Source organism: Achroia grisella, unplaced genomic scaffold, assembly GCF_030625045.1.
Source record: "Achroia grisella isolate CSIRO2021 unplaced genomic scaffold, CSIRO_AGI_Agris_v1 utg511, whole genome shotgun sequence".
Classification (NCBI taxonomy): Eukaryota; Metazoa; Arthropoda; class Insecta; order Lepidoptera; family Pyralidae; genus Achroia; species Achroia grisella.
Window position 1 is genome coordinate 4,404,435 of NW_026712905.1, and position 23,872 is coordinate 4,428,306.

The 23,872-nt window shown below is 30.2% G+C and overlaps 1 protein-coding gene across 1 annotated transcript in view; it reads right to left on the reverse strand.

The window, feature by feature from the left end:
• Positions 1-4,988: 4,988 nt before the first annotated feature.
• Positions 4,989-23,872, reverse strand: part of LOC131846378 (dopamine receptor 2-like) — a 46,705-nt gene continuing 27,821 nt past the window's right edge. The window contains exons 2-3 of the mRNA XM_059195652.1: positions 5,195-5,279; positions 4,989-5,078 (exon numbers count right to left, since the gene is read on the reverse strand). Coding sequence (XP_059051635.1) covers positions 4,989-5,078; positions 5,195-5,279 — 175 coding nt within the window. The remainder of the gene's footprint in view (positions 5,079-5,194; positions 5,280-23,872) is intronic.

Below are 23,872 nucleotides of genomic sequence, written 5' to 3' on the forward strand. Positions count from 1 at the left end.
AAGAACCTGTAAGTTGTAGAGACATATACATAAAATTATATTTATGAGCATTAATATTAAATGAGGCAATTGTTTCGTCGGTATGTACCATTACGTAATAAGATATTCGTGTGTAACATACATACATACTCGAAAACCACAAGAATTCTCTGTTCAAAAATTTCAACTTGGGTATTACATTCAGTTGTTTGCGTTTGTCTTGATATGTCAGTTAATCAGTATTATATGAGTCGGTAGATGTAGATGAAAGATCTGTGAGTTATACAATGACAAGAAAATGAATTTAAAATTTCTATATAGCTCGTACTTTAGTTTATTTGGAGAGATATAGAAAAATAACTCGCAATAATATATGTACATTAATTTCATATTAAGTTGTACAATGGAATAAAGACGGATAATATCAATAGATTTAATGGTACAAATATGAATGTAGTGAAATATAATATTATTGCGTCAAAAATACTGATTGAATAAAATAGTAGATGCAACCATATTTAATTCATTACTCAGATTAATTATTTTCCTTACAATAAAATAACGTATGTTTTAATTAAGGTTTACATTAAATAAATATTATTCCTATATTTTAGAAGTACATATTTACAATATGCCCAAATAAAATAAGGCCTAAATATTTAAAATAGAATTTCACTTAATTTTATATTACTGTTACATGGTTACTTTAAAGGTAGATTTTTTCTATGAAATAATAAAGATAAAAATTAATTATATATATATATATATATATACCTAGTATTATATTATTCAGACTTTAAAAAGAACAACTGTTTTTGTGTCAGTTTCTTACTGATATTAACATCCTTGTGTTGGTTAAATCTGTTTAAATATTCATTAATATATAACCGTTCCGTTTCTACATTTAAATGTTAACATTAAAACAATATGGACTTAATCCTAACACCGACAATATTTATATAATACTGATAGTATGAGTGATTAGACCACAACCTTATTAACATTAAAATATTATATGGCAAGGAAGAGAACATTTCATGGATAAAGGTATACTAAATATTAATTAAAAAAAAACTTCATAAGATTATTCTCAGTAACTCAGATAACTCAGTATACAATTTGACATTATAACTTTGTGAACTAGTTGTAATGTCACATCTACCTACGTTCCTCAATTTATAGTATTAAGAAATACATAAAAGATTGTCATGAATATGAAATATTTTTTTTATACATTTTCATGATGTAAATGGAAGAAATTAATGTATAGGAAAATAATGATCTGTACGGAATATTTATTAATATGCTTTTTGTAAAGTATTCTCATAACCAAATATAATTTTGTGGATAAAGTAAACAGTTGTATTTAATACCATAAACCATAAAAATGAGATATCTAATAATAAAAATTGCATAAATTCTGATTTGAGGATAAATATAAAGGTACAGAAAAAGAACTACTATTATGTTAATACAATACCATTAATATATATGTTATGTAACTAGAAAATACGATAGGCGCTCTTTAACTGAATTATACCATTCCAGCCTTACGGCCTAAGCAGACTCAATATATATGCTAAGAGTAATATATCCATGACGAATAAGCTATTTCCATTCCATATTCATTCATTCAGAGAGACTTAAATATCACAGTTTAGAGGTGCCAAAGAGTACAATCGCTACTTTTAGTTACCAAGATACCACCCTGATTATCTGCATGAATGGTGGTCCTCCACCGTGCACCGTATTGTGTAATGACCCTCTAGTATTTCCGAAGCGATACGATGCTGAAACTTTCAAGAAAAGAACTTAGTACTTCTTAAAAGACCGTCAACGAACAATTCGTTGCAATACCCCTGGTGTGAGGAGTAAGCTCGTTTGTCCCCTGTGCTATAAAAAAATACTTATATAGAATATATATCCAAACGTAGGCTTGTCTACCTATGTATACTCGTATTTAGTAATTGCGTTGCCGTGACCAATTTAATTAAATAAATTCATAAAACAAATAAGTACCGAGCTATATTTAGGTATATAATAAATTGTTTGAATCTCTATAAGAACTTTTGCTTCGTCAGTATAGGAATGTTAGTTAATAAAGTATCGACATAGCAATGAAACCTAAAATAGACCGCACAAATAAGTCATTGGGCCATTCATATATCAACTGAAACGGAAAAACAAACGTTATATCTGATGAGAATATTTGCTGAAGATACCAAAAAAGGTATAAGTAGTTATTGGCCCTTGAAGCTATCTGAGATATTATAATATATTATTGCTTATTCTTGCCATCAAAATTAATAAACACTGAAGCTAAATCGTTTTAAATATAACATACGATTTAATTCACACTACAAATTAAAACATTAATAACAATTACGAGTATAACCTCCACTCGTATTGTACATTTAAACTTATTAATACATTTATATATAAGAAATATTTAATAAAATACATGTTTGTATCGTTTTGTGGTTATATGATTAATGAAATTAGTAAATTGCCTAACTTATAAGAACGTTTAGCCAAAGTTGACTTCCATATTATTGAACTATATCAAATATACAAATAACGTCTATCTGTGTGTATTTTTATAGCGTGGAATGAGTATTTACAATATTTACAAAATTATGAAGCGCATTACTTCCCTCTTTTATTTAAATATTACACAATACTAATATTAGAAGCATCAAATGCTGGAACAAGTTTAAAAAACAACCAGGAATATAAAAATAACGAAAGTATTACCACTTATTGGAAACTTAAACTTCTAATGTTTCTTATTTATATTACAACGCAATATATAACAAAATATCTTATATTCCTGATTGCTGAATATTAAACTAGAACTCTAGACATTTATATACAAGACTAATCAGTAAATCACAGCTCCTGAATGAATTCATTACTTCTCAAGAAACGTTACTATAGGAAACTAGACGACATTAATTTGAGATCACTTCGGCTTTCGTTTGATAGGTCACCTTTTTCTTGCTTAAATTCCGTTTGATTGAGGGGTTTCTGGATTCGCTTTCTAAACTGATTTCGCTTACGGATTCAGAGTCCTGGCAGTAAGGGACGTTTTCGGGGCACAAGTGTCTGTCGACGCACTGTATGGGTTCTTCGAAGGAGGTGCGTTCTATGTTTCTGAGACGGTAGTTATCGCCGCCGCGGCGGGTGGCCCGCAGCGAGCGGCGTTCGCGACATCAAGAACACCGCGCGCGGGGACCGCGACATGCGCCCGCGCGCGCCTGATGTCACAAACGACACATCTCGTGCTGTGACACGGATGAGTACATCATCGTCGACACGGGGTACTGCGAAACAAATTCATCCATTACTCAATATCTAAAATTACGTTCTATATAGTTGTTGCTGAAATGTGATGTTTTTTATTAGATGATGAAAAAATGGTACTCCCGCCTACGGTAACGGTATACGATGGCGGAGCACTGGTAGAAGATGAAATGATAAGAGTGTAGTTAAGAAAGTTGCAACTTTGTGGCTTATTCCGCTGGGAATTAAACAATATGATTTCTAATGATCTGACTTTGTCCATTACTGCCAATTATTACACATCTTTTTAATTAATAATCTCATTTCAATATGATAAATATTGTAAGAGGAAGTATTTGGATAAGTTGGATAGTAAATGATTAAATTTAGAAAAAATGTAATGTATTAGATATGTAGTATGTAACGCAATTGTCAACTGTCAATTGTAATGGATTATTGTATATTAGATACGATATAAGTACGTTAAGATGGTGAGAACACACGCGCGTAAATTGAAAAAATTGTTTTACAATTTTTAACACACTTGATTTTGAATATGTAAACTCAACCGTAAAACTGTGATGCTCACTGTTGCTTTTCCGCTGTTTTACTTTTTTAAATCAGCATCGCACGGCAGTCTGTTTGTAATTTCATAAAAAAAAACAAAACTCACCATTTGCTTTTATAACGCACGGATGTTTTATGAGCTGTTTTATATTATATTTTGAAAATCGGTGAAATTAGATCCACTTTTCGAGCAAGTGTGTTGAAAATATTCTATTGGTTTATAATTTTATGTTGTATAGTTCGAAATTGATATTGTTATAGACCATACATGATTGAAAAACGTAATATATTTTTAATGACAAATATTAGCCAATGCTTTACATAATTTAATTGGTAGATACCACTCACATAATAAAACAACAAACATAATATGTACTATATATGATTAATAGTGAAAAGTATTCGTGTGATATCTTGTCAGCAATAATTTACATATAGCATATTAGGATGTGAATTAAAATTGATTACATAAGGGGTCGCGTGCGTCTTGCATGACACAAATGGATATAAGATAAACAATGAGTAGATTTAGACAAATAACGTGTGGTAAAATATGCTTTAAGGTTCAACATTCATGCAAGATATTGTGGCTAGGAAATTTAATATGAAGTATTGTGTAACATTTAATATTAATAATTAATTTGTGAATTAAATAACGTACGATATGTAAATTACACACATCAACATTATTAAAGACAACAAATATGCAATGGGGGATTTAGAGATATGGAAAGTACATGCACGAAAAATGGGAACTTGTATAACACTAATCTTTGTATTAAATTTAAATGTGGACAACAACAGTAAAATATGTCCATGTTGACGATACGGATGAAGACAAAACACCAAAGGCACATTCAGAAAATATTGAGGTATAGATGACATGAAAATTATAGATCAAGGAAAGGGTCACACCGTGAAAAATTGGATCATGTGACATGATGCATCATGTATTAACCCACACATACCTCTAATATAAAATTTTATAATAAATTGGACTCATGAAGCATCGTCTAAGATATTAATAAGGAATCCTTCAGAAAACCATCCCTCAATTTATGTGAAATATTCAATTTTTGGATGACATAAATTGAATGCGACAAGGCACTTGGAAAATCGGAGAAAAAGCCGAAGCGACTTATACAAACGAGGCTAAATCGCTATATATAAGTCTGTTCGCAGGAGTTTTGTCTGACTTGCTGTATGCCCATCAATTCGCTAGATGAGTAATAGCGTCGAGTCGAGCGGAACTGAAAGTAAAACAAATTTATGACAATCTAAATAAAAAGCAAACTGAATTTTGTTAATCAAATCAAAAGTTTGTTGTGAAACACAATTTGTCTTAATTAAACCCGTTTTTTCTTACCTGAGATTGTTTGAAGCGTAACTGCGGTTGATATTTCCGGCGAAGCTTCCGAGGGCAGCATACGCACAAAATTCTCAGAAATGCCCTGAAACAACAAGAAAAGCTTAGTGAAAGTAATTTAGCCTTCATCCTTGCTTTAGGTTAATTTAAGCCAATTGTGTCTAAGCGTGAGATTCCACTAAACCGCTTATGTGATTCGTAGTAGATTTGAACAGAACTCCATTTAATTAAACTATATGAAGTTTACTATAGAACGATGGCAGTTATTACTTCTCATTACATAATTTATTACCTAAGTCTATTTTTATGTTGTATATCATAGTTACTAGATATAAATCTCAGTCATGATTTTTTTGCGCACTGTCTATTAAATCAATGATGAAAGCTTCCATTTTCTTTCAGTTTAATTTGGTATTATAATCAGGAAAGTAAATGACAAGGAACAAGTCCATTAGCATTGCAATTCAATAGGCTGAGGAAATTCTATTAAGCTTTAATTATGAACTGATAAAGATCTGAATGAGCAAATGATATAGCTTTGAATGGCTCTTCATGTAACCATGATTGGACATAGCTGTGCAGTCCATGAAAATGTATCTAATTACAGGGACGAAAAATATAATTTTGATATTGTAAGAATTAATGCACAGAAATAATAAATAGCCTATAAGTTAAAATTTATATTTTTTTAGAGCACTAATCCTGATACACCTCCTTCATTGTACCTATAATGCAATATTCCTGTTTTCATAGTCATGGCGACGAAAAAGAGTAGATGAAGTCTAAATTAATGAAATGTAGAGCTCTCACTGAGTTCTGAGTCTCCATAAATGGCTACAGTACAAGAGAAATTTCACTACATTACTCTTAATCCATAAAAGAATAAGGAGGATTTAAAATTTTATAGGGCACTTTATTTTTTAACTTAATAGCCTAATAATATAATTTGTATTGATGTTTTATTGAAATTAGGTATTAATACAAAAAAATATTTATTTTAGTATATGAAGAGTATGATCTACTATACTTAATATTGGAATAAACGAAATGGCAAATAAATCCAGAGCGTTATTTATGTTTTAGCAAGTCTACTAATACTTAATTTATATTGTAGTTGTATTTTAATTGGTTAACTACCAAAATGTTGATGTTCTTATTATTTGTTTAGCGCTTTATTTATACCTCTTGTTTTCTTATTCTCAAAGTAGGTAATAAATCACCCATGTTGCAAACTATAGGGCTTGAGAGTTCGCAAAGAAAGAAATAAAACAATCTGGAAACAGATTTAACTCCAATGGAAGTTTAACAAAAAATGCAGGCGTAAATCACAAATGACGACATGCTATTTAACTTGCAGATTATTATTATTACGGATAAAACTATATTAGACTTCATTCCTTAGGCTATGGCAGATAAATAAATAATTTACAAGGATGAAATAGTTATTACTTATAGCTATTTAAAAAAAAATATCGTGCTGCTAACTGGTAATAAAATATATTGTATTTTCTGTACTCTTGACAACAAACTTAATTCAGTAAATAAACTGTTGATGTTAGTATATTTTGGGTCTTTATAAGTCACAGGTGTTCTGTATACATATGAAGAGAACAGAATGTTTCATCCTACAAAAATCGTTTCATTCCTCTTAGCATACAAGTTATGTAAAATGGTTGCAACGTCTGCAAGTAACTATCACGTGTGATATATTATATTTCATTATACTCGTATTATGTTCGTTGGTTCCTTTTCGTATAGCGAGTTAACTACAATAGTTAACGAGTAATAATTAATTGTGGGAATAACAGTAAAGGATTTGGTTAAAATATATCAGAGGTCGAGTGTAAAATTTCATCTACAGCAGTAATTCAATCTCTTCTATTTCAGCCACAAAGCATTTTTACAAGCTGTGTTTCGCTCAGATTACGCAGTGAAATTAGAATTACGTTTAGGAATGGCAACGCATGTGTGTTCTCGGGCACCACATGCTAACATGATGTCTGTAGTGCTGCTCATATAAGATCTACCATCAGGTGGGTGGTTAACTTGTTTGCTATTCCAATTACATAAAAAATATATAATACCCGAGTCAGGCGTGAATATATATAGATAGATAACAGCAATAGTCGTTGAGTAGTAATATAAAAGTGATTCTTTCCTTTTACATATGACTTCTTACTTTCCTTCGATTGTCCGATCAATTCACGTCTATTTCACATCGGCTAGATTTCTCTATCCTAGTTATCTATGAGTAAGGCCATATGCTAACACATCTTTATGGACACAGGACAGCTATATGTGTTTAGGGAGACGTTTTCCTTTTTTGCCCTTTGGGATTTACAATACTGATATTAGGGTTAAACTAACAAAGCCTCTTTGTTTCAGTTTTCAGCTTTGGCCCATTACTAGCACTGTTAAAGTTTGAAATCTGTTTTTCTCTACTGATAATAATATTTCTCAATATATTTAAGAACTAAATTCTTTAAATCTTGTTAGTAATATCTGATTATATATATTTTATTGTAAGAGGATTAAAGAACATCTTTAGAAACAATAAATATGAGGCGTTATAATATGTGTTATAAAGGATATTAAATAAAAAAAATATTTTTTTTCAGTTCTCATACAAAAGTTATTACATACGAAGGGGAAATTCTTCTTCATTTTTAAATTAATTCCCAACCAAGACATTCCTGGCCCTTGATTTGGTAGCACAAAAGGAAACCCTGAAAACATGTAATGAAATTTCGATTGTTGAGGTTTCCCCCTTTTGTCAGAAGCAACGTATTATTAACGTTTTTCCAAATTTTTGCAGTTTATATTGTACAGTATATTAAATGAATGAATTAGACAACGAAATATATTTTTGTTTGTTAATTAAGTATTAGTATATATTAGTATATATACTTTGTTTTAACTTATTAACAATGTTATTTAAATAAACTTTATCTTGATCATAATAATTTTTACTAATCATCATTAAACTTAATTTTTGATTAAACTATGGTTACATATTTGTCCTGAGTCTATTTTTCAAGAAGTCTGCCGAAATAAAACCATTTTAAAATTTTGGGCATCGTAAATAAACATTCTCTACAGGCGTGTGTAGATTACGATGGTTTGTTTTAGCTGACGACTAGGTTTTTATCTCGCTTCGTTGTACCCACTGAATAAATACTGACATTGTGTCTGATGTGTCATAATGCTAAATTAGTTTATAAATAACTCGAGAGAAAAATTTTGTACAAGCACAACGTTGTCACGCAAAAATATATAGAAAATATTCATTTTAATTTTGCAAATATTTCCTCAGCGTAATCCCGTTTCAGAGCATGAGAGAATAAGATGAAAAGGAAAATGTTGGATGCCGCATTAGACACCTTCATTGTACGAAGATTAAAAAAACACTGGGCTGACTCGACGGTATATTATATTAATTAATCGATGTACTTCGTTTGAAGTATTCACTAAAATTCTTGTAATAATGAAGTTTACTCATTTACTTTCTCGCTGTAAATTTTATATTAGGTCAATAACATTCTTGTAGATAATAATTTGAAATGTCTTTCTTAAGCTTACAATGTCAAAACTCTTCAGTGCTTTATAGGTAGATCTTAATATTTGCATTTTAAATAAATATAATAATGTGGTCGCAAGTGTAGCTGTTCTGTTGACGTACCATTATAAAAAAATAAATACACGACAAAGGTAATAATTGAAACAATATTCATAGCTGACCTTGGAATTTTTTGACCTGGAAATTTAATTTTAATAAATGAGTTAAATATAATAATGCCTTTCATTATAATAAATAATGAGTACGACAAGCTCGTTTTGTATCCAATCTAAATAGATTTAAAGAAAACAAAATTTCCGTGGCACTCGTTAACTGCAGAGAAAATTGAATTTTCTTCGGCTCCAATGTTCAAAATCATAGGTAGGTGAATACAAGAAATGGCAAAGCAAACGATGTGAGAAATAACTTTAATAGTCCCATTTATGACAGTGTTTCGAGCAGTAAAGCTTGCATATATATTACACGGGTCGTAATAACAGCGCAACCACTTCAATAACTTGCATCTTAAACGTGCTATAATGTATTTCTAGATATGAGTACTTATATTCAATATTACAAGAAGTTATAACTCGTATATCTATATATAAACAGAGGTTATAAGCGTTTATTTTAATTGTACGTTTATTTTTACAAAACCATACAACAACTATGGTTAGTAAAATAAAAAAAAATGCTTATTTTTACATTATAAGAGAGTAGTAGTACCTCAAAATAGAATCAGACCACATACAGAGAGTTTTCTAGGTCCTGATCAATATGGTTTTAGACAAAATAAAGGAACACGTGAAGCAATTTTGGCATTTCGGTTGATAATAGATAGAAGATTAGAACTTGGTATTGGAACGAGTGTTGCATTTATAGATTTGGAGAAGGCCTTCGATAATGTAAACTGGAAAAAAATGATGCAAATATTAAGCCGGTATAGATTACAAAGATAGAAGAATAATTTATCTACTTTATAAAAATCAAGAAACAATAATAGAGATAGGCGAGGTTAAGGAAAATGCAAAAATTAAGCAAGGGGTACGACAGGGTTGTCCACTCTCACCACTAATATTCAATATATTTATAGAAGCTGCAATAAAAGAAATAGTCGAATTAAACAAAGGGGGGATTAAAATAAATGGTCAAACGCTACATTTTATTAGGTTTGCTGATGATATAGCTGCATTAGTAGAAGACTACACACAACTACAAACACTTTTAGAAACTATGAATACCATTTGTAAATCATATGGGCTCAAAATAAATATAAAGAAAACTAAATCAATGAGAATAACAAAAGTCAAGACCCGTAATAAAAATAATCCAAAAAATAACAAAACACAGTTCGAGCAGGTAGACACATTCAAATATCTAGGCAGTTTAATCACCAACGATTCCAGATGTACCACAGATATTATAACAAGAATAGCCATGGCAAAAAAAAGCATTTAACAACAAAAAATACCTTTTACGCGCTAAAATATCAAAGACCTCACGGAAACGATTTATTAAAACCTATATCTGGAGTATAGCCTTGTATGCGTGTGAGACGTGGACATTAAATCAAAAGGAAAGAGACAAACTGGAGGCTTTTGCAATGTGGTGTTGGAGGAGGATGGAAAGAATTAGCTGGAAGGATAAAGTAAGAAACGAAGAAGTACTACACAGGGTAAAAGAAAAAAGACAAATATTGAACACCATAGAAAATAGACGAGGAAAAATTTACACGCAACACTTGATACGGCACGATGATTTCATGAAAATTATTATTGAGGGGAAAATAGAAGGAAATAGGGGGAGGGGAAGGCCAAGGAATAGCTACATCCAACAAATTGAGGACATAATGGGAGTCGTGTCGTATCAAGAATTAAAGAGCATGATGGAAGATCGCGGAAAGTGGCAAGAGCTCCACCGACAAGAGCGTAGCTCTTAAATTATGAATGAATGAAGAGAGTTTCAAGTAGCACCCAAGTTAGCACACATGTGTATGTAGAAATGATATATAAGCATATTACTTCTACAATATTTAAACAACGTTAATATTGTTATTATTGTATTTATGAAAATTACAGTCTAACTCGGTTGAAGCATTATTAAAAATATATAAGTAGAAATAAATTTGTCATAACTTTCTTGTACTAATATTGACAAATAAACAAAAAGGCGGTCTTATAGCTAATGCAATCTGTTCCGGATAACTTTTGGAAAGAGATTATGAACAAAAAACAAGGCTTTGGTTCGTAATCTCTTTGAAAAAGTTGGTTTTCCACATGAGTAGAAGTACGTAAAAAATCTAGCTATTTGTGCATTTTATATACGTTATTTCGCTAAAAATCCAGAACAGTTTAGTAAACATAACATATAATATTATATGTTATGTTTATTAAATATTATAATTTCAAAATGTACAAATTTCATAATATTTACTCAATTTACACTCATAATAAAATTATAAAAAAATCTTTATTAATTGGGTATTGGTAGATTATAATAGTGATTTTACTTTTTAATTTTTTTTAATTATACTTATTTTAAAATAATAATGTCCCTATACAATTTACACAACACCATCTAGTCCCAACATAAGCAGAGTTTAGGTTACGGGTATTAGACAACTGATATAAATACATAGATTTTTTGGAATTACTTACATAGAAAGTACCCAGCCCGATAGAAATAATCATATCTATTTACAAATACACAGTATCATAATAACGGACATAGGATATCTTTCAATCGAATTCACGCGTTAGCATCGGCTAATACAAATATTCTCTTTAGATCTATACATTCAAACAAACATTTAATAAACACATTTAATTTTATGGTAACAGACTTTTACCACAAATTAAAATTTTATTCTCATAATCATATTTTTCCGAACCATTTCACATATATGTATATATGTAGAATATAATTCTAAATTCACACTTGTCACCTATTCATCTACACTTTTAGCAGCTTATCGGTTTATTAATCTAGACCGCGACCATCTATCAAAGTAACACAAAGACTAGCAAAAACAGGCATGCCATAAAATACTGAAAAAAAAAAACCGTAAAGCAAATATTGCGAAAAAACCACCATTAATCAGGAGAGCGAGTTCACTCATTCGTGCCGGCATCAATTTAACGGGACGATTTAATTAATGGTATAACAAATTGGCCGTTTGCATGCCGCGACTGCCATTCTTTCCATTCAATTGGAGAATCTCTCAGATACAATAATGGAACGTGTCGTATATTATGTGTAACAGACGTGTGCGATTTGCGTATATGACCGTTTTCATTGTAATTGAACGGGTTTAATTAGGGATGAGGTATCCTTTATCGTTTTATTCACTAGAACTTCTATTTAATTGCAGTGTTTGTCAAACTTATTGATACAGTTGTGTTGCTGGCAGTTTGTCTTCCATTTTTTATAAACTTTGCATTTTTGATATCTGTTTTTTATATGTCACTTTAGACGACTCCTAGTTCGCTGTGAACCTTTTTGGGAAATATACACATTACAATAATATTCAGATACATAAATATTCTGATTTTTAATAAAATAGTCGTTGTGTTCCGGCTCCAGTCACAAGTAGAGCTGAAATTAATTAAAATTCTCTTTCAAATTCGAAGCTATACGTCTATAAAAAATAATTGCTGTGCCAAACGGCAACATGTTACTGAATCCTTTTAGAATATGTTCATAAAGATTTAATGAAATAAATCCTATATAATTTCGTTTTATTTAAGTTTCTTATTGATTTTTTTTTCTATTTTAAACCTGCACGCACTTGTAAGCACTATAGGATAAGAAAATGAAATAACGGGACTCAATACTACTTTATTTTACTTGTTTCTAACTTTTGAACTCATAATAAAACGGATACAAATTTATTAATAACGAAAAATATTATATATTGTTATATTACCAAAGATACTACGTACATATATAAAAGAAGTTCTATGTAGAATTTTTTCTAAAGTCCCCAAAGCTGAGTCTTCTTTGTAGAGGTATTTAAACAATATATTCAGTGTACGGTATATTTTAATAAATGATTCATGTAAATATGACACAAACCTGCAATAGTCGGTACTAATGATTATAAGGTTTCACAATTCACACAGCGATATCTAATTCCAAGCTAAGTAGATCTTGTTATTATTTCGTAATTATTTCTATCAATTATCTAGTAATAGATACTACATACAATTAAAAACATTTTTTGTAAGCGTACTAAACTCGTAGACACCAATACAAAGAATCATATTTAATCATTAATAGTTTATATCAAACCCGCGACCATCGGTAGTAAAACGGTGTGGTAAATCACTATTACCAGACAGTAGGACGACAGACAATACGGTATTATATTTCTGGACTACTGGATTTAGGTACTCCTGGATAATTCACACAACGCCATCTAGTTCCAAGATAAGTAGAGCTTGTGTTATGGGTACTAGACAACTGATATAAATACTTAGATATTTTTCGCACATACATAGATAATACCCAGACCTATACAAACACACAAATGTGCCACAAATTGAACACGCGACCATCTGAAGTTAGATGTGTACTAACCCGCTAGACCACTGAGGCCGTCGAATTATTATATACTATACATTATAATACTGTTGCGGATAGCATAAACATATAAGCATGCCTGTAAGATAGGGTCAGTGTAGATTTGTAGATATTTGTAGATAGCATGGTAAAAGTAGGAACATGGCTGATATTACATTCATGACATCATTGTTAAAGTTTATAGAGATTTCTTTCAACCTTGAACCTTATTGTTGGAACAGTTCCAACAGTTTACAAAGTTTGCGGCGTTCACATAAGAACGAATATCAGATGAAAATTTAGTTCAAAAGAAATTATTAAAACTAAATTCGTTGCAGATATCTACTTAATATCTAATTTAGCCCTGTAATTGTATTGTCGACGGTCTATTTATTATGTTCAAGTAGCAAAACTTTTCATCTCACAATTACAGTGATTTGCTTTGATGTTTTCCATTGTGGACTGAAGTAGGCTTTTTGTGTCTACTAACTTTCTATAGAGGTGTTCAGCAATATATTTTCTTACAAGACATTCTTAAGGACTTTTGCATAATCTATAATTATCTTATATGTGTATGTATCTAAATTAATATTATTCTATTAAATATTGGGGTGTTTATTTAAAGGAAATAGTGCCTCTATTTCCTGCAAATAAACACCCCAATATTTAATCGTTGTGTGCAATGTGCAATACTTAAATCGTTTTAAAATACTTATCAGCGCATCGCATTAATTATATGGAATTTTCACTAAATATGTTAAATGATGTGACTTGTATTTAATAATTTTTAACAATGCAAATACTGTTTATTTACTTAACCGTATAAAATCTTGTACTAAAATATGTTCAGCTCTTTTTCACTACATAAATATTAGGCAGTTATAAAATCCGATTTAAAATTTTGTCGTAGTTCATTAGTCTCAGCTAAGATAAATTATTTAGAGCGAAATATTGAGATGCATTTCCAACGAATTGCGAAATTCGCAGTTCCGTATTTTAGTATTCTACTTGTACATCTGTAATTACAGTTATAAAATATTGTGTTGGTGCCGAGATTTCTTTGCTTTGAACTCAGGAAAAACTTACGGTGCACCACCATAAATTCTCTTTTGGTGAAGATCTCGCTATCTTGCAACTAACACTATTTGAACTATTTGAAAACAAAATTATGTTCGTAAAACATAAACACTTTCTAGATTATGGTCTATAAAGTATCTAAAAAGTGTGGCTAGAAAATCTTTATGTTAAGAACTTTTTCTCTGGCTTGGTAACACTAGTAAGTTAAATGGGTATTATCTTTATAGTTGATTTAATATTACATTACAGGTGACAGTTTCTATGTAAGTTTAGACATGCTATATCCTTATTGCCCGGCGTCTATAGCTATACGATTTTATTACGAGTTATCTTTATCTTATACAGTGTATAGTATAGTCCTTTGTTCTTGTACACGCATTAGATGGCATTCAAAATCTAACTTGACCCTGTAAATTGAGTCCTAACTAATATTACTTCGTCACCACATCAAAAGACGTCAGTTTCTGCACTTGACGGTTACTTGATAATGTAACAAAATTGGCCCAGTGCACTAGTTTTATTGTTAATATGGGTAAGGTGCATACGCTTGCGCTGACGGTAACTCATCGTAAAAAAAATTTTTATTTTGAGTTATATTACGTTGATAAAGTAATTGATTTTTTCATAGAAGTATTTTACATGTACAGATAACAATTAGTTACATTTTAATTATATGTACAATTATATATAGATATTGTTACGTAGTCTATTTCGGATTCTGTTACCAATTATGTACTCGTATATGCATACTATTAGATTAGGCACAACATAATGTATTATTAATAGAGTAGGTATGGAACAGAATATGGAAGGTCTATTCTCACATGACAAAACAAGCTTTCAACTAACTTCGTCACTAATGTTGGTAACATTGCATTTGAGTATGGTTGCCAGTTCCGCCAATGTGCGCCTGTTGTATGTACATTTGTTGTTACAGGAAGTGGAGGAAAGTTCACTAAGATAGCGGTAATTTATAGAATACTATATCGACAGGTTATGAAATTCTATAGATTGTATCCTATGTACTCAATATTCATAGGCTCCGCACCTATGACATCTTGTGACATCTTATTGTCTTTGTTATTTAGGTACTTCTGAAATAGTACTATGAGGAATATGCTTCATCTATCTGTGCACAGACACAACAGAAACAACAAAGTAACCAATTTGTTTATTATAATTATTATCTCTCACACAGTCTACAAAGTAAACATCTAACATACGAGTATAACAACCCGCTTCAGCCAAATATTTTTTTACTCATTATTATAATAAAATTTCCTTAATATAGATATTTAAATAAATGATTGTGATGTGATACAAACTATATATTATTTATCTAATCACCTGACAAAGACTAGAAATAATGGTGGTGATTTATTATTGGAACACGAAAAATAGCCAAATACGATTCCTATAACTAAATGAATAACTCTATTTTTAAATACGTACATATTTACTATATCCTTTGTTATAAATAGGTGTTTCCGTCCCAGACTATTTCCGGAAACTCAACTTCCCCGTTAGTATACGCTTTATTTAATCGTTACAGAGTTGCCTACGTTTCCCGTACAGCTTACATCCATTCATTGGCGCAGTGTTTAATATACTTATATCTGGAAAAGTAAATTATATTTGCATAAACAAAACGAATCAATATTATACAGCGAGATGATTACTGGTAATTATTCTGTTTTTGTATATAAACATGCATCAATGATGTTTTCATATTCATATGAATATATCATTGCGATAAATAATATATTATCATAAACTAAAGTATTGTCTTTCATTTGATTATCAGCATTTATATATTTGATAATATATAAAAAATGTATAAAAAAATACCTCACCAGTTTACATACAGAAAGAATATCGAATATCGAAACACTGAAATAATTTAAGAAAATAAACTTACACTAGGTTAAAGTGAAAATGAAAAAGATACCGATCTTATAGATACAAATTGTTACAGGGAGAATTACATACAATTCTACCTCCCACTAAAAGACGATTCTTGGTAATATTTAGATAGACTGTGAAGGTCGTGATGAAATTATTTAATTTTAGACATAATAAAACCATTTTCGCCATAATTAGCGCAACACTTAACCTTCTTTTGTGGCACGCAATAAACAAATTACGGAAATTCATTAGAATTTTATACTCTGTACATCGTGTGAGTAAACCAAAACTAACCTTAGGTCAGTTTAGCATGAGCAAACTTATCGTTGTAGTAGTATATCGTAGCTGTAATCATAGAAAACAAAATAGACAAAGAATTTATTACGGTATTTTTCTCTTATCGAATCAGTGACAACCTAAATATGTTCGGTTTTTCTTTATGCAGGATACAGTGCGTACTCAAATAGTTTTTAATTAAAAAATCATACTCTTCTGCCCTTGATAAATCGCTACGCCACGACGTTTCCACAAGAAAACTTTCTATATTAATTTATATTCCTGACTGACTCCTCAGTAATCCATATCAAACAAAATAAATATTCTAGAGAAGGAAGTTGTATTCAAATAGTAATTAATACTAGTATAGTAAAAATAGTAGTCAAGTTCACCATAATACCGATAATTGACTATGCTTCTGACTAAACTGGGAAAACAATCATGATTTGATTTTTATTCTTTTATTTATTACAACGAAATTTCGAACGTTGATAGTCTGTAATCTAATTCTATAAAGCAACATTGTACATAATTAAATAATAATTAATAACACGAGAGTAATTCTTATTATACGGACTTACTAAGCTAACCTTCTGTTTGAAATGGCAACTCATCGACCTCATTTAACGGAGGACATTAATTTCTGTCAGTATCGAGTCTATCAAGTATCTTTTGTTTTAGCCATAGAAAAGTTAACCTACCATTTTATATCCTTATCATACAAATGAAATAAATAAATGTTGTTTATATATGCTTTAAGTTGACGTTTGACGACCTCGGTGGTCTAGCGGTCTAGCACACCGCTTCACGTCCGATAGTCGCGGGGTCGATTCCTCGCACCGCACAAACATTTGTATTCATGAGTATGATTGTTTGTATTAGTCTGGGTGTTTTCTATGTATATTATGTATGTATTTGCGAAAAAAAATTATGTATTTGTATCAGTTATCTAGTACCCATAACACAAGCTTTAACTAACTTAACTTGGGTCTAGATGGCGCTGTGTTAAGTTTGTTTTAAGTGACGGGCCTGCACTCATATCTTAAATTCTTAATTAGTAGAGGTATGAACTTAGGTCTACTCTACTCCCTTCTTCAGATGGCGCGCGGTCTTAAGGGAAAGCGCAAGTCGTGGAGATCCTTAAGACAAGTTCGGTAGATATCCTTCACGAGGTTATCGCTCTGTTTTTGGTCTAATTCCCTACGAAATAGACCTAACTGAAACTACCGGGCGCTAAATTGATCGGGGAGAGGTCATGTCCTTGCCTGTCTACCATCGAACAAGAACAGGCGGACAGTAATGACCTCTCACGTGTTTGTGCCGTGCCCGGTGACCCGTATGATGGATGGAGGGATGAAGGATTCCTGGTGGATGTGGTTGAGTGCAGCAGTGTACCGGTTGTTGCTGTTACCGTAACTGCTAAAGCATTTAATTTGATAAGTATACATATAGCGTACTTACCAAGTACCTGGACTTTGTACAAAGTAGCTTGGATAGGTACTTATTTCTGCCACAAAACAGTTTGCTTTGTTAGATGTAGATATGTTTTGGTTGATAGGCAAGATAAGATTTTAGGGTATATAATTGTGGCCTCCCAAGCTGTTTTTTTTTATTTCTGATAAAGAAGGACTTTATTATATTGACAGCCACCAGTCACCAGATTTTTTTTACAAAGTTAACTTAGTTACCGGTATGAAACCATAATTGTGAAGTAAAATAAAGTCACTTTAGTTCCCTATTAAATGTATGCAATATGCATGCATAATAAAGCGTGGGCGCGTCGTAAAAAATGTTTTCATAATGCACTCGGTATGTAGGCCACGATTTATTACTATACGTGACACTGGGAACACGCTACTTCTTTATTTTATGAGTGTGTATGAATGTTATGAGTGTAATTGATTTCGCATTCCTCGGTTATAAGTATTCAACAAGAATGCATTATGAGTAAGTCCTATATATGACATTTTTTTATACTAAGGATGATAAATTAACCCACGGTTCTTCTGACAGAGCAGAGCATAAATTAATTTACGTAGTTCCAAATTTATGTCAATAATTGGTTGTTGGCATATTCTACATATATATAATGGTCATATGTGTAATGTACATAATACATATATAAAACCGATAATTAATGACAATTCTCATCCATTTCCTTTCCAAAGATGTTCGTAACAGTTTAGTAACTTATGCATATCACTAAAGTTTTACTTGTAACGTATTTGTACCATAAGTATATAGTGTAGAAAAGCCTAAAATATATTATAAATATTGTGTTCAGTTTCAGTTATATTATACAATTATAATTAAAAATTCCTACGATATGGCTTGCATGTGGATTTTAATTTATGCAACACGCTGACTGTATGCCGTATCAGTATCAAATGCCATTACTTTGCAATATCACTACATTTCTTTTTACGTTCCTTGAATTGTTTATTTAGTGAGTTAACATTTCATATATATTCTTACATCTTTACATATAATACAATCGTATATTCGTGACTAGGTAAAAACTGAGTGTTTGTATGTACGAGTATTACATATAGGTACTCGTACAGATTTCATTTGAATACTTCGAAATCCTTATAGTACGCTGCGAAAATTATTGACAATAGAGCAAAGTGGTGTATTATAGCTTTATAGAGGAAATCCATATTAAGGGCGTATAAAATTTATAGTTTTTGTTTATTACATACTCATGTGACAGGCGGACGTGCCGCTAGTAAATTATAATTATAAAGAAATAATTGTTGTTTATTTTGTAAAAAAATATAACACTTAATTATTATTTAGAAGCTATGAAAATAGCCCGTTAAAATGTTGTTAGGAAACCTTAATTATAGCGCCGCACCGTTGTGTTTGATGACAGTAACATCTTATGCGAGTGGATCTATAGCTGTACTAATTGCAACCTGAAGACTCGGCTTCTGGGAAACAATAAGACGATGGTGTAGGCGGAGCTACTGTCAAAGATGGCCACAGTTGTGGCAGCTATTAAACTGGAAACAAACGACATTCAGAGCAAGATTGAGTAATGCTTGTGACACAGATTCAGAGTAACTATCAACCCCTAATCATATCAAATAACTAATTAATGTAACACACAGAGCATAACGGTCACTATCAAATTAATTGATATTAATTGATATTCTGTGTTTATAACTACATATATTTTCTTAAGCAACATTAATTGCTTTAGCAAATGAGAAAAAATGCAATGGAACAGGATTGGTTTACTATATGTGATATTGAAACTATTAATAATAAATAGTGTATATAACATATGTACTTCTTGTTACGATTATAGATATATGTGTATAAGTTTTCTGTTTATTTAGACAACAGATGGTGTTGCGAACTATTTTTATACCTTTTTATTGTCTATGTTTTTTTATAATACTAAATTGTTTTTACATGTCACATAAGTATGTAAGTGCAATTAATATAAAAAAACCTAAACGGGTGTCTTTGTCACAAATTCTAATCCTTAAAATATTTTCTGTCGATTCCTTGTAAAATAAACAGACAGAATGAAATACATATTAGCATGGAATTTGTTTGTTTTCTTCAATTAAATAAAATATGTTCTTTGCTAATTTATAGCAAATAAAAATTATTAATTTTTAAGAAGAATTAATATATTACTTTGTAAAATAATATTCTTATTTACAAGTTACTGTAAAAAAATATTCTATATTCATTTACGAGTCGGTATATTATGAAGAACAAGTTAAAGTAATGATCTACGGCAGCCATAAATATTGTAGATAACCCTTGAAAGTGCTTCCGTGGTTTGAATTATCTCACTTCGTATTTACATTAGATACACCTGTTTTATAAACTGTTAATATTTCTTCGCGCTTTCTTATGTTGTTATTTTTTATGTTTCTATGTTTATGTTGTCAATATTGCTATCTGCTGGGTTTTTTTCCAATAGGAGTTTAGTAATCGTCTTTCTTATGTTTAATATTACATAGTTCCAGGTATTACTTATTTTAAATTAAATTATATTTCTATTCACTCTGTCAGAATGAATTTTGCTCTGGTTTCGCACAAAAGTAAAGTATTGAACAAAAGTTTCAAAAAATGTAGGAAACTGTAGTAAATCAGGTATCATATCATCATCAGTAGGTATATACCTATGTCAATAATTAACAGGCGTATTATCAATGTTTTCATACGCATCTTTAATGTTTTTTTGTAAATATCTATCATCTACATATGTTCATCATGGATTATAATAGTAAAATAACTTTTCAAAACAGTCCGGTACTTTCAGAGGCAAACAAACAATCAAATTTTTGCTCTATATATTATTTGTATAGATTTATAATTTAGAATACTTTTTAAATGCCATATATTTTTTTTGATAATTTATTGTTTTGCTTGGGTTTTGAAATTGTTATATACTTTATAATAAATATGCATGACTTCATTGGTTTTTACTGGTCTATTACATCTGGTTTATTTGAAAGTTTTTGTGGTTTTATTATCACTGATTTCATTACCTACCACCACGAATAAAATTTAAGTTAAATTGACATAAGAATTTAAATTGTTATTAGTACTGTATACTTTTTATATAAAAATGTTATCACTATATTACATATATATCTTTTGTGTTTTTTATGACCCTACTTTTTCAGATATGTGGAAAATTATTATGTTTGTCTAAATTTCAAATGCTAAGGAGTCAAACTTTCTACTCTCGCGTTCCGAGAGAAATATAAACTCTTCAAGTCAGTCTTCGACGTACACGTCAATTTTAGACTTATTTGCCAGTATAATATACATCATGCTTAATACAATACTGCAATAATACAAAATATGTTTTTTATGAAGTTTAAACTTTAATATAGTCTATATTTCCGATTTTTTTTATTTTTTACTTAATAAAGTATTTATTATATTAAGCATGCGATATATATTATAGCATTAGATATCAGTTAAGCTGGTTTTCTTATGCGAGTCGAATATTTTTTAAAAGTTAGTAAGGCAAATAAATTTAGGTGTTTAAAAATTTAATATATTTTAAATTTTTATTTTGTTTTTACAAAAATATTAAATGACTCTCGAAGATTATATACGTATGAAAAGAATAATTGTAGAATATTAAGAATATTTGGTAACATTACCAATTATTATTAATGTGACTAATAAACTCTGGAACTGGACCAGTTCCAGAGTTTATTAGTTGAGAAATTGTCAAGAGAAAATAAATATAATTATTAGAAAATATAATTTAAAACATCTGTATTTCAATTTCAAAATGGAACAACGTTGTACTCATTTCTAATAAAATATATGACGTTCGTTTGCCATAAGCTTTCATAAATAACCTCTATTATTCACCGATTTTTCTAACAAAGTTATTACAATTATATTAAGTCGTACACTATAGTCGTACACACGATTTATGAACAGTATGGAATGCTGGGCAATTTGCGGTATTGTATGTTAACAAAAAGGCTCGTTTGGATAGTGGACATTGCTCGACCTTATACGACGTAAGGCTTTTTATGTGAGAGATTACGCAGCTTCCAATTCATTGAATAGTCGACGAGTACATCAGTAAACTGTAGCAGTACGGGTTGTATATAATTATAATAACATAAGACATTTCTCACAGCGCCAAATAAATAATTCTTATTCTAAATTTAAAGTTAATATTATGTAAGACTTTACATTTCTGTGTAAAGTAAATTTTAATAACTGACTTCTATTTCCGACCATAACTTTCTATTAAACTCTGTAATAATTTTATTAACATAAGTTAATATTGTCGCTGTGATTGGGCTATATAGTATCTGCGTGGAATATGAATGATCGAACGTATAACGTAGAAGCTTGAATACCTAATAATTGAATATTGAATGACACTTTATTACTCAGACACTACTGTAATTTCTAAGACCAATAACTTGTTCTAAGTTAGTGTCAGACAAGAGAATATTACATAGTAATACAGTGTTACAGAGATAGTTCCGAAACTTGCAAGAAATACTCTCCTATTCTAATCATTGTCTGTCAGTTCTATATTAGTATATCATTGCCACTTTCACTTTGTCTATCATATTTGAGTACTAATATATAATTTATAGGTAAGTCGGTTTATGCAAACGTTTTATTTCATCTTTATAGATGAAATAAAACGTTTGCATAAACCGATATTTTTAATACTTCCTACATTTTGGAATGATAATTAAATTTATATTGGTTATCCAATATAAATTTAATTATCATTCCAAAATGTAGGAAGTATTAAAAATATCGACAGATTTTATAAATCAAATAATTAATAAATCCGTTGATTGGTATAACTGACTCGGGACTGATTCTGCCTCTTTTTGTAAAACCAAATTATATCTTATTCTTATTATACTGTATTTATCTATATAAACTTATTAAGAGTACAACAGTCTATAAACAACTCTAAAATCAAGAACAATATCTAAGCAGTGGTAAGTAGCACCGTTCCGAGACTGCCTCACATGTAGCAAAATCATCAACTAGAATAGTAATAAAAAAAATTTATTGAAAGTATTCTTGAATAGTTTTAGAAAGTTTAGTGGTACATAATTGTAAAAATATACTGGTGCCACCTGAACTAGTATAGAATTATATTGTATTTTAGGTGTTATATGTTATGGAGATCTTTGGGGGAGGCCTATGTCCAGCAGTGGACGTCTTCCGGGCTGCGATGATGATGATGATGATGTTATATACCTTATCAGAGTGCATAATTATAGTAACATAAATCTATTTATAATACCAAAAAGGTACATAAAACTGATTCTGTTGCCTGCTGCGGCGTCTCAGATGCTCAAAGAAACTACTTTTGAAACAATAGTTTGTAGTGTCTTGCAAGTAGCGCTTGACAAACAAAGGAGGTTCCTAAGGGTCTTTTTAGTTCTTACTTGACTGCATTTAAACTATGTCAATATTAAGTGTTCAATTTGTGTTTTATACATACAGAAGAAAGTGTTTCTTGGTTGAAATGAATTATATTATAAATATTGTGTTATTATTAACATATGTTAATCATATAATATAATATAATATAAATACATTATACTATTAAATTTTGTTAAAAATCCTAGATTATTTTTCCCAGAAAAATATTTTCTATTTACATATTAATATTCGTGCAACTGCATATATTATTTATAGTTTATATAATATTGTATCTGCTATTACTGATTAGTACCTACTATTAGTAGATAATTAATAACATTAACTACTTTATACTTCCAGACATCTTTAGTAATTTTGATCAATCAATTTAGAGAGAGAGAGAG